This window comes from Grampus griseus, assembly GCF_964374135.1.
Source record: "Grampus griseus genome assembly, chromosome: 7".
In the NCBI taxonomy this organism is placed as follows: domain Eukaryota; kingdom Metazoa; phylum Chordata; class Mammalia; order Artiodactyla; family Delphinidae; genus Grampus; species Grampus griseus.
Genome location: NC_139001.1, coordinates 77519866 through 77532986, shown reverse-complemented (window position 1 = coordinate 77532986; position 13121 = coordinate 77519866). Strand labels below are relative to the sequence as shown.

Below are 13121 nucleotides of genomic sequence, written 5' to 3'. Positions count from 1 at the left end.
GATGTATGTTTTCATTTCTCTGGGGTGTATTCCTAGGAGTGGGATTGCTGGGTCACACACTCTGAATAACATTTTGAGGAACTGTCAAGCTTTTCAAAGTGGCTGCACCATTTTATATCCCCACCAGCAGTGGATGAGAGTTCCAGTTTTTCCACATCCTTGCCAACACTTGTTATTATCTTTCTTTCTGATGATAGCATCTTAGTGGATATGAAGTGGTATCTTATTGTGGTACCTCTATAACTTTTGAATTTTTAAAAATTGTAAAATATTTTTAAAGACCCAATGAAACAAAGGAAAAGGAAATTGGTAAGTGAGCTTAGATTTGTGAAATTGAAAATATGTGACTATGATTAAACTGAGAAAACAAGTTTGGAGCTCATCTAACCTGTTGACAATTTCATTTCAGGTGGCCTCTATGCAGTTTATTAATATTGTAGTCCATTCAGTAGAAGACATGAATTTCAGAGTTCACCTCCAATATGAATTTACCAAGTTAGGCCTGGATGAATACTTGGATGTAAGTATAGCTGTAACCTTTAGTTGCATTATGCGACTTGATTTATTGCCTACCCTCAAAGATGCACTTCCATAATGACCAAAGAACACTTAAGGCTCCATGCAATCAGGTGCTGTAGTGCTAGTTAAAAGAACCAATCTGAGTGATGTGATCTGCCAGAGAAGCTGGATTCTTGCAGCCCTCCTAGGGCCTATTGTCTTCTGCCAGCAGCCTTTTAGTACTGGAGTCAAATAACTTCTTAGAGCCTTGCTACAGCTTTCCTCTGCTTTTGAACTCTGTCTGGGTCAAGTCTCATTTTACCCTTCATCCGGGATGCTGGGCAATGTGCATTCTTAGTTACTCTTTGGACTCCATCTGCTCTGGGAAAGTCAAACCAAGACTGCTGTAGAGTAATGAATAAATGCTTGGAGCATCAAAAAATAATGAGGAAGTGGACACTAGAGACTTCCTCATGTAGCTGTTAAATTCTGCTTAAAGTGTTTGTGTCTTTAGAAATTCTGCTTTTAGTTCTTGAGAGAAGAGGGATCTAAAGTTTCTCTTTCTCTTGCTCCCTTACAGAAGTGCTCAGCCAGTTCCCTGAACTTCTTTGCCTAAAAAACAAAGTTGATGTGAAAATCATAAACAGACTTAAGTAGCTGTGTGTGCACAGGATGTGCCCTTGTCTTTTGACTCAGGAAGTTTTGTTTTCCCTTCTGTGTAGGGAATGATTTGCTTGAATTTGAAAGGCCACTAGTAATAGGGCAAGAATTGTTGACCTCAATTTCAAGCCTGTTTCTAACCGTGAAGAAAATAGAAATATTTCCCTTGAACATCTCCAGAGCTCACCTGCCCATCTCCCTTTCGAGTGAAGCCAGGGATTACACAGGGGGTATCCTCAGTTTATCACAAAGTGGAGTTGCAGAGTTGGTTACTCTTGAGCTCATGGCCTTGTTTATCAGACCAGCTGGGCTGCCCTCGAGTAGACTGGCCTAATGTTGTCTAAAGACTCTACTCAGGTGGAACCATGGAAGATTTCCATTGAAAAGTTTGTTTGAATTGCTTTCCTATTTAAAGAATGACTAATATCTTTGACAGAATATTGTATTCAACAGTTTGTTTCTACTTTGAAATCAGGGTTCCTCTCTTCTCTTTCTCCACATGTCCTGAGAGTAGCAATATTTGAATGAAAGTTGGGTGTATTCCTAATGGGGTTTTAGGGTCAGTTTTGTTGTGGCTGCACAGAGCTCATTTCAGGCGCCAGGATACAATAACAGGTAGTAACATCAGCGCCTGTTACTCACTGTGAATCTTGTGAAAAATCCCGCTAAGCTGCTTCTTCATTTTCTTTTCTAGGCTTTGCCCTTGTTCAGAATTTTTTTTTCGGTTCTGACTCATAAACTAAGACGGAACATACTCTCTTCAAGACAGCTAAGATGTAGAATTCTGGATTAGACCTAGGAGAAAATCTGTTGTCCTGAGAATTTATTTGTAGAGTAGAATTCCTCTTAAAAATTTGATTTTTTCCCAAAACTCTTTATTTCTCTAACTTCCTGGTCTCTTGGTTCCAGTCTTTGATAGAAGTGGTTAGAAGAATAATAACATAAGCATATAATATATAAATGCTTCATTAGTTTACAAAAACCCAACCTTGTAAGTCATCATTGACTTGTTCAGTAAATGTGTATTGGCATCATCCATGTGCCAGATATTATTCTAACCACTCATCTGCTCCCCAGGGAAAGACATGACTTATGCTACTTGTAAGAAGGATTGACTGATTTACTTGACCTCTAATTTTACCTTAGAGCTAGTTGACTTCCTTTGGGATGCCTGGCCCTAGAATGCAGTGAATGGGGGAAAGGTTCCTGATCTGTGCTTTGGGAGCCCTGAACTTCTCATGTTGGGGGAGTGTCTTAGCCAAGTAATTATGGGGGATGGGTTCTAGGAACTAGTGCTAAAATAATCCCCGAGTCTAATATGCTGTATCAGTGTCTTCCTCTACTCCCATGTACCCCTCACCCTCAACCAGAACTACCATCACTACCCAAGCAAGATACCACCCACTCTAATCTCCTCTATCACACAGATACCCCTCAAGTTTTATGTTACTTGTGACTGTTGTTCCCTCTCACTGTTGTGGCCTCTCCCGTTGCGGAGCACAGGCTCCAGACGCGCAGGCTCAGTGGCCATGGCTTACGGGCCCAGCCGCTCCGTGGCATGTGGGATCCTCCCGGACCAGGGCACGAACCCATGTGCCCTGCATCGGCAGGCAGACTCTCAACCACTGCGCCACCAGGGAAGCCCTGTTGTTCCCTTTTGATTTTTCTGTTATCTTGATTTCACCTGCATCAAAAATGTTTTAGGGTGGAATATATCTGCATGGGGAATATATCTACAGGAAGGATTAGGGAGGAAATGTGTGTGTATTTGGGAGACAGTAAGCACCAGAAAGTAATCTGATGGTACCCTCTTAGATGGTTACTCCAGAGGTCTCTTAAGGAGAATGAGATACAAAACCCTCTCTTGGGGGACTTCCCTGGTGGTCCAGTGGTTAAGACTCCACGCTTCCAATGCAAGGGGCCCGGGTTCCATAGCTGGTTGGGGAATTAAGATCCCACATGCCTCGTGACATGGCCAAAAAAACAACCACCACCCACCCACCCAACCAACCAACAAAAAACTCTCTTGGAAGGAACAAACAAAAACATGTAGGCTCTTGGGTAATTATGTTGTGTTTCCACAGATATGCTAACACCACGTTCTCCTGCATTTTGATTTTTAGAAGCTGAAACATACTGAGAGTGACAAGCTGCAGGTACAGATTCAGGCTTACCTGGACAACGTGTTTGATGTGGGAGCTCTGCTGGAAGACGCGGAAACCAAGAATGCAGCTTTGGAGAGGGTGGAAGAACTGGAAGAAAACATCTCTCATGTAACTACCTCTCAGAAAAAGAAAAATGGCTAATGTTTCAGCTAGGTGCAAGGCAGAACAGATGTTAGCTTTTATGGCAGTTAAGGAAAGGATTTGGAGTCTAGGAATGAGATGCAACTTGAGCTAGAGAGCAATCAGAAGCCATTCTGGGCTCTTTCAACGAAGGCAGGTATGTTACTTACGACTAAGTGGAACCCATTGCCTTCGTTCACTGCTCAGTTTCTGCTGCGTCCAGATTCCCTGGCCACCTTAGTTATAAGAACAGGAGAGTTAGAAGATTGGCATTACCTGAAGAGAAATGCAACTAAAATATGTCCGTTTGGTGAAGAAGTATCTTCTTCTGAATGTGAGTCATCTTGTACCAAATGTGTCCATGCAGGCTGTGGACGGGCTGATCTAGTGTCCTCATGATGCGGGTCTTCACTTTCCTGCCTCATGGGCACTCAAGTTCTAAATAGCTTCATCTCAACGGTAGCATTTTCAAGGAAATCAGCAAGTTTTCCCATATATCCTCTTCTTGCAAGAAGTGTCCTCTCAGTATAATGAACAGGAATATGGTGTGTCTTAAAACCCAGACATTGTGAGGACCACATCCTTTTACTGAATTCTGATTGAAAGTGTCCTTGATTGTGAAAGGAATTGTCTCTTTTTGGAAGGATGTGGTTTTTCTCTTTGAACGGTCCATTTATTTTTCTCTGCATTTTCTTAGTTAAGAGTATTACTTGTGCTAATGTCCTTCCTCTTTTCCCATCAGTCTGAAAAGGGGCATCTTCATGGCTTGTGGTTTAGCCAAGTTGCCAAAAGCCCTCCCTTTGTAAGTGCTGTGCTGACTCAGTTGGTACCTGCTTAGGAGAGCACTTATAGGCTCTTCCTTTTTCTCTTTTTGTCTCTTCCCTTAAAATATTTATATTATATACTGAACTTGGTCAGCATAAATCTCCACTCTTCCTCTTTACCTTGCCTCCCTGATTTTCTTTATGTGTGATTATTCTCAGTGAGATGTAAGAAATCAGAAGGTGCCCAATTTTAGAGCCTTATGTGGAAAGTAACTTTCACTCATGGCTCACCCCATCTTTCTCTGAAGCCTTAGCTGGCATTGCATGACCATACTTACATAACCTGCTATTGTAGTAACCACGTGTTTATTTGAACTACCCCTCCAAAATGACTTTTATTATTTGGATAGTTTGAGTCAAAACAAGCAGTAGTATTTTTTCAACTGGTGACTTACAACAACAAAACCAAGTTTTCTGGGTCAACAGTTTTCAAAAGCTTTTGCCTAATGGCCTTTTCTTAGGGAGGGAAAGGTGACTCGACCTCCTCCCTCACCTACTATTCTCTACGTTCGCTGGCCCCTGCAGAAATGGAGAAAGACACACTGTGTATGTCAAAACACTAAGGAGCTGACTTACGGGTCTTATTAAGGATCCCTTGTAAATGAATTCCTCTTAGAAACAAGTATGTATTCAGCACCATCTTATAAATATTAACATTTTCAGAAAACAACTTGGGGAACACATGCAGGACTCTGATGGGCCCCTAGTGGTCTCTGAGCTACACTTTCTGAAAACCAAGGACCTGATGAGAATGATCCTTTGTTGTGACACATCTTCCCTTTCAAAACTTTACAGTTGTCAGAAAAACTGCAAGACACAGAGAATGAAGCCATGTCCAAGATCGTGGAACTGGAAAAGCAGCTCATGCAGAGGAACAAGGAGCTGGATGTTGTTCGGGTACGTGTGATGATGGTAGCCACACCAGGTGGGCACTGCAGGGCATGCGCTGTAGCTTTAGCCTAGTAGATAGGACCCGCATATGTTCACAGTAGAGGGAGGCACGGATGCGGCATATTTACTGGAACCATTTCAGAGGTGAAACTCAAATGAAAAGTACACATAGTTAGCGTATGTCTTCACATATGTGTGCATTCCAATGCTGGGGCTTCATTACTTCCTTATCACAGGTTTTGGGAGCAACAGTATTTTCCCATCTGGACGAGTCTGAGTGAATTCTGTGGATCACCCATTTGGTTGGAAATAAAAACACAGCATGGATTTAATTCATGCCCCTTATTTATTTTTCTTAGGACTTGGACTTCTTTGTATTTCTTTGCTTTGCTTCTGCTTGAAACCAGATTTGGTAGTTGCTATGGAAACGGTGAAATCACAACATAGACAAGACCTACTGGCATTCACCAAAAAAAAAAAAAAAAAAAAAAGGAGAGAGAGAAAGAAAAAAGTCAAAAGCAAAATCAGTCCATTTTATTATCAGATAATTCCAGCTATTTTGTTTGGCTTTAGCATTGTTTTACCTTACAGGTCAGGTATTTATGGAGCGCCATCCATGTGCTTGAACATAAAAACACCAAAATGCCTGGAGGGCTTTTAGGCAAATGGCTTGCCTTTACACGGCCGTTAATGACGTGGCACATTTTATGTGATAGTTATCATGTCTGTGTGTGTTGCTTGATATTCTGACAGGTCCTACAGTTAACTCTAGGAAATTTATTTTCTGGCACTGCATCGAGACAGAGTTGTAGCATATGGACTCAATTCAAGTTCAGACTCTCAGATTGTTAATAATAGACAGGGTGTGAAGAATGTTTCCCTACCTGCTGGAGGTTTGTGGTGAGAGATCACGTGTGTAAGGCCCAGCAAGTGGGTTCCATAAACTCCTTCCACTGGAACCTCTGTGGACCCCTTATAAAAGGAACCAGGACAGCCTTTGAATTGAAAATTGTAACTTCTTTGTTTTCTGTGAAGAACCTAGACAGAAATAAGGAATTAGTGGAGGGAAACATTGGCCTGTTTTGGAAAACGTTACAACAGTTGCTGTCCTGAGCTTGGTCAAGGGGGCATTGTGAAGGCCAGAGAAATCCATTCAAAACAGTCAGCCGCTGGTTACTCATAAGTGGATTATTCCATGATTTGCAGATTTTTAATCCCAGTCTGACTTCGGTTCAAGTCTGATTTAGGGACCTTTTGTCTACTGTTAGCTGATATGTATCTAGGAGTAACAAACGAATTTTAACAAAAGTGAAAAGAAAACATGCTGCACCACCAGAATACCCTCAGGATATTCCAAAGTCAGCTATAAAATTATTTTTGGGTCATCTCTGCCCTGTTCCTCTTCACCTGTGGGGAAAACTGACTCAGCTGTATTTATTAATGGAAAGAATTACCTCAACAGTAACGACTGCTAGAATGTATTGCATGCATTACCAGTGAACAATTGATAACGAATGGGACTTTATAAGTTCTGGCTGAGTTCCATCCTGTGTGTGTGTGTGTGTGTGTGTGTGTGTGTGTGTATATATATTATAAGTATCCTTTTTCTTTTTTCCTTTTTTTTTTTGTTATTTTCTTTATCCTCAATTTGCCAATCTAACGGTAATAGGCACGAATGTCACGTGAAGACCAACTCTTGACCATGGGTTTTTTTGCAGGAAATCTACAAAGATGCAAATACCCAGGTTCACACATTAAGGAAAATGGTCAAAGAGAAAGAAGAAGCCATTCAAAGACAGTCTACCCTAGAAAAAAAGATTCATGAGCTGGAGAAACAAGGGACCATTAAAATTCAGAAGAAAGGGGATGGGGACATCGCTATCCTGCCGGTCGTGGCTTCTGGCACGTTGCCCACGGGGTCCGAAGTGGCGGTGGGTGACTTTGTGGGGCCAGTGACGGGGGCTGCCGCCTCGGGACCCTTGCCCCCTCCTCCCCCACCACTGCCTCTGTTGTCAGACACACCTGAAGCAGGTAGGAAGCCTTGGCGAGAGAGCTGAGGTAGAGCATTGGGATATCTGTACTTCTTTTACCTACGGTTCATCTATGTCCTTTGTCTGTTTCTGTTGGCATTTCTTTTATTGATTGATTCTAAGAACTTTTACCTTTTGAGATGAAGGGTATACGTCTTCATTTCACACATGGCACAGAATGTTCCCCATTTGTTACCGAGGACATTTTTGTAGTCTTTGGGGAAAAAACCCTTTGTCCTCCTCAGTGTTTGTTTTCAGGTCCTTTATGTACACATGGCATATTGCAGGAAAAACCGTTCCCCTGTTTTCAAAGTCGATTTGTTTCTTTTCTTTTGCTAGCGCGAAATGGTCCAGCCACGCCGCCTATGCCCCCTCCCCCACCTCCCCCTCCCCCTCCCCCACCTCCCCCTCCGCCCCCGCCTCCTCTCCCGGGTCCTGCAGCTGAGACTGTGCCGGCTCCCCCTTTGCCTCCCCCTCCTCCCTCTGCACCCCCGCTGCCCGGGACGTCTTCACCCACAGTGGTTTTCAACTCAGGATTAGCAGGTAAGAGTGCAGACTTAAGACCCAGATATTTAATACAAATACTCAATTGTCTGACCTCCAGAGCATCCAGGCCATTCTTTCAAAGTCCAGGTCTCTTGCAAAATCACATGTGTCTCCTCTTAATATAAGAACATTCCTGCTAATGCAGCCAGTAAAGGGGAAATTGTGCACAGGAGGCGTTTTTCTTTCAGTAGCCTTTGTCACTCTTTCCCTGACAGGAAGTTCTGATCTCACACCATTTTCCTACCCTTTCTCTCCCCACCTAGAGAAGGGAAGAGAGACAGGTTACCTTCTTAGGGATCAGTGCATTTTCATGGGTTCAGAAAACATGACAGTCCAAGCTCTGACACAGCGTGCTTTCAGTGCTTATGGCTCTTTTCTTTGAGGCTATTTTCGATGGCATCTATAAAAGGGGAAAATGCCTCTCTGTGTTAATTGCTTGATGTAGGCTTCCAGGCATTTCTTCCGAGCATTTGAGGGCATCACAATTCACTACAGTGGAATTAAGCTTCAAAGGGAAGCATTACCACCAGCAGTACCTTCTTGCCTTGAAGTGCTCCACTGCCCAGGATAGAATGCGGCATCCCTCCCTCACCAGAAATAAAACGGGGCGGGTGTGGGTGAGAGGGGGAGAGTTGCTCTAATGTCTTGAAATATAAGTTCTTATTTTTGACTCACAAAAATAAATTTTTACTCTTTTCTAAAATACCGCAAGCCATTTTCCCAGTCACGGAGTGTTCCCCTGGCGTTTGGAATTGCTCTGAGCTTTGCCAAGCCGTTCCTGTGACGTCAGATAATTCTGCTTCCTCAACCATTTCAGTCCCTTCGTGAGGTCTCTTATTTCTGATGAACTAGCACAATAATGGTCTCATTTCCAAGGCTGCAGTGGTTTTCAGAGCCTTTTGCCCCAGTGTAAATGATGGTCTCAGCTGTAAATGATCTCCCAGTCTCCATCTCTTAGCATGTCCATCCCATCAACAGCTTTACCAGCCAGTCGTTAGGACTAATTTATCCTGGTGACTGAAGCCCTTTTCGACACCAATAAACCACCTGTAACAAACATGTTCCACATCAGATCTGTGGTGTTTACTTCCACCCCAGCTCCTATAAAACTGTCAAACAAGATGCCTGTTCAAAGTCGTGTTGGCAGTAAACCAATGACTGACTTCGACCTTTCAAGGTCTCCCTCGTCTACCGCTTTCTTCTAGAACTTTTATTGCTTCTGAAGGACAAAAGTTAAAGGAGCGTCATCATGAAACTGTTGGATTTTGAAACGTAAACAAACAGAAGACCTGTTAAGGAGCCCCAGGAATCTGTTACATCAACAGGCTGTTTTCAGTGATAGTGTCATTGTCATGTGCATCTGGGCCCACTGATGAGGCTTTCCCTGTAGCCTCCCAGGAGCGCTCACCATGAGCGTGTCTCTCCTTTGGTCCTGCTTCCTTTCTGTCTGACAAAACCTAATGTGCGATACGGCCTCTACTTCCCTTCACCTGGGCTCCAACTTGGACCTCAGAACTGCCTTGGCGGAGAGAAGAGCCAAGAGTCTCAGATGTGCACGTCCAGGACTCCCTTCTGAACGAGTCTTGGCCTCTCTTGTTAAATTTTTTGCCTGGGTTCTTCCTCCTACTTAATCTTTATAATTTGTTGGCTCCAATGATTGCCTCAGTTTTACAGTGTGAAGCTCTGTGTTCAGCTGATCCCTCACTGCTCCCTTCAGGATTCCTACATTTGGAAGTTGTCCCCTTTGTGTCTTATGCAATTTGAAGGACTGTATGTGGGACTGAAGAAACTCCTCTTCAGTGCCATAAGCGTCCATTAAACAATTACATGATGTTGTGTTTTACAAGACATAAGGATTATAAAATCCTTACGAGTCTTTGATAGCTTGAGATCAGGTAGTTTCTACAAGGCCTTTAGTCTCTTTTCATTACTCATCCTTAATTCGGCCGTTAATACTTAGTGGTTGTAACCCATTTTGTGAGATGTTTTGCCAGTGTATTCAGTAACACTCTCTCTCTGGAACCAAGAGGCCAGACAGCATCAGGATGTCCCCATAGAGCCAAGAGACAGCTGAGATAATATGCCAAGGGCCCCCCAGGAAGCCAAAAACCTGTGACATCACTAGACCCCTAGATCCACAGGCAAATGGATGTCTTATCTCTTCAGCAGGCAATGAGCAAGTGTCTTCTTGGTGACCAAGTCAGGGGACCAGGAGGAGGTCCCCTGAGTTTATCCTGTGGACTTTTCTTTGCATTTTATACAGAATATATTAGTAGTGTGACATGTGCATTTGAAGTGTAAGGCATACCTCCTCAAATCTGTTAGACCAACCTGGTTCCCATTCCCTGGTCAGGTCATCACTGACAGACCCCTGGGTAGTCTGTAACCTTTGCTGTTCCTCTTCGGAAGAATATGCTTTGGAACTTCACAGTGAGAATTGGGACTTCAGCTGATTATCTTTTCATTAACCTTGTTTATGTCTTACGGAATACCTAGCACAGGTCAGTATGGCTCTTTGGCAGCACTATAATGAAATCATTTTTCCCCCTTTTCTAAAAAAAGAGTTATTTTTTTTTTTTTTGTGGTACGCGGGCCTCTCACTGTTGTGGCCTCTCCCGTTGCGGAGCACAGGCTCCGGACGCACAGGCTCAGCGGCCATGGCTCACGGGCCCAGCCGCTCCGCGGTATGTGGGATCCTCCCGGACCGGGGCACGAACTCTTGTCCCCTGCATCGGCAGGCGGACTCTCAACCACTGCGCCACCAGGGAAGCCCAAGAGTTATTTTTTAAAATAAAATAATAAGGGCGTCTTTAAGGCAGGTCTGAATGGAAATGAATTCTTGGCTCTGGGCTGCCTTGTGAGATGTGTCCCAGAAGCATGGAATTCTCTGCTAAGAGTGTGTGGACTGCTGAGCCGCCGAACGCTAACCGTATCTAATTTTTCTTTTGTATTTTCTTTGTTCTTTCTGCTTCCACAAAAGACGGGCCAATCAAGCTTTTCTGTAGGTTGCTCCTCCCTGAGTGTGTTGAGTGTCTGCCCTGTGTTCCTGTGGGTCACGCTGTGCCTTGACATCTCCACCCCATCTCCCATTGAGCCGTTGCATTTGCTCTGTGTCTGCGGGGAGGTGTGGTGCTGGCTGGCTGCTGTGATTCCAGGGTTGCCCACATGTTTTAGTTGAACCTATAGAAGAGGTTATGGCCCTTTAAGCAGGCATCCTGGGTTTCAGGTGCCCTGTTCCTTTCTCCCTGGGGAAAGGAATGTTTTTTAGTTTAGTTTTAAAAGTTGGATCTAAGACCTCAACTCTAGAAGGATTTTAGGGGTTTTAAAAATTTTATTTGTTTGTTTGGTTTTGGCCATGCGCCGTGGCATGTGGGATCTTAGTTCTCCAACCAGGGATCGAACCCGTGCCCCCTGTATTGGGAGCGCAGAGTCTTAACCACTGGACCACCGCCAGGGAAGTCCCTAGGATTTTAGATTTATCCTGAGGGAGAGAGGAAGGCTCCTCCCCAGAACAAGGGAAAGCTGCTGGGTGCTGCTTTCCTAGTCCCCTTCCTCTGGTGATCGGTTCTCTCCACAGAACACCCACCCACCCACGCAGAGCCACTTCCTGTAGCTTGAACACTGGGAACATGGTGCGTATCGTGGTCACCTATAGACCCTGCCTCTGCTGACCCAGCCCCCCAACTCCCCAGTCAGAGTCAGGGCAGCCTTTCAGAAGAGAACTTTTTGGCCTGTGCTCTGATCTCAGGCTTATACGTAATCTTGCTTAAAGAGTTAAAAGTAGGGTGGCTGCACAGGGAGTTGCTTGTAGGGAGTGTCCTGAGGCCTGCGTTGTCTGTGGAGGGATGATGGAACCGGATGGCGCTGACCTGTCACCCCCGCTCCCGTCCACCTCTTCTCCCTCAACTCTGCAGAAGTGCCAGACTAGAGGAAGGTCTGGTCCTTTGTCCCCTGGAGGACATGGGCTTTCCTGGGTAGCAAGGACAGAAATGGACACTGTTGGGTAGTAGAGAGTGAAGTGTCACATTTGGTGGTGGAAAGCCTGTTTTGGCAAAAGCTGTGTTTCTGTGTTCCTGCATGCTTCTGTGTGGATTTGTCAGATGACATTCCCGCTGTTTACGTGGCCTTTGTAACTCTGGAGGAACGAGAGGCACTGTCTCCGTTTTTTTCAGTAAGGCAGGCAGCCAGGTAAAAGCCCAGTTGTGTGTTCCATTTCTTTTGTTCTGCATTGAATTTCTTCTCCCTCCCTTCCCAAATAGTGTGGTGGGCATCCCTGAGACAGACTTAAGATGGTGAATATTTATAGCGAATTGGTTTGGGAAGACTTCTTTATGGTGTGTAGTTAATTAATGGAATTTTTAGTGGATTGCCTTTTTTAGCTCATTTCCCCAAAGTAAGAGGAGGTGGCACTCCCCCCACCCCCATCCCCTCAAAGGTGGGACCCTTCCTCTCTATTAAGAGGTTTTCAGTATTTTTAATGGGTGCATTCTTACCTTCTAGTTGCAGCAGTAGCTGATTCCTGGCGAGAGGTTGCACTTAAAAGAGAGGGGGAGGGGACTGTGGCCCTTCTCCAGAAAGCAATACAAACCCAGATTTCTAAGTACCCCTTTTGTCTTCTTAAACATTCTATTTTGGGCCATTTGTGGCCCTTAGTCTGTTTGGAATAACTCTCAACAGCCAATATCATCCCCATTATTGAAATCATCCACAGGAGTGTATTGCTCTGGCTGGAAGTCAGCCTTCTTGACATTTCATTCCTGGTGGTTTAAGCAGACACTGTCTGCAGTCTCTGATCATCTTTGAAGATTTGTTTTGGAAATGTGTGTTAGAGAGCCAGAAATTTAGGATGTCAGAATGCGACTTCACATTCACCAGTGTCAAACTAAGTGACACAGAGTATTTGCCCTCTCTGCTATCTAATAATATAAAGAATCATTTTTATTCCCCAACTCTTTATTTGTCCTAAGCATTGTCCTGACACTGTGACTGTATTTCAACCACCCAGTTGCCTGCATTAAAAAAATAAAATAAAAGCAAAACCCCAGCTCTTAGGCAACTGTAACACACTGTTGTATCAATTGATGACCTCAAGTTGCCCTGGCCACAGTGTTGCCTGATGTTTTCCATATTTTAAAACACCTGGCCACCTCTTGCTAGCCTTCCTCCAGTGTTAGAGTGTCATCTGCAAGGACTGTTGTCTGATTGTTCTCGAGGGTTTTGGTGGAATCTTAATTTCATTCTCTCTGACCTCTGTAGCTGTGAAAATTAAGAAGCCAATCAAGACGAAATTCAGAATGCCAGTTTTTAACTGGGTTGCCCTGAAGCCAAATCAGATCAATGGCACAGTCTTCAATGAAATTGATGATGAGCGAATTCTGGAGGTATCT

General features: G+C 44.1%; 1 protein-coding gene across 2 annotated transcripts in view; it reads left to right on the top strand.

The window, feature by feature from the left end:
- FMNL2 (formin like 2) overlaps nucleotides 1–13121 on the top strand; it is a 304250-nt gene that overhangs the window by 270988 nt on the left and 20141 nt on the right. For both annotated transcript variants that reach the window (XM_082659009.1, XM_082659008.1), the window contains exons 11-16: nucleotides 410–520; nucleotides 3282–3431; nucleotides 5063–5164; nucleotides 6877–7189; nucleotides 7528–7731; nucleotides 12991–13115. In XM_082659009.1, coding sequence (XP_082515135.1) covers nucleotides 410–520; nucleotides 3282–3431; nucleotides 5063–5164; nucleotides 6877–7189; nucleotides 7528–7731; nucleotides 12991–13115 — 1005 coding nt within the window. The remainder of the gene's footprint in view (nucleotides 1–409; nucleotides 521–3281; nucleotides 3432–5062; nucleotides 5165–6876; nucleotides 7190–7527; nucleotides 7732–12990; nucleotides 13116–13121) is intronic.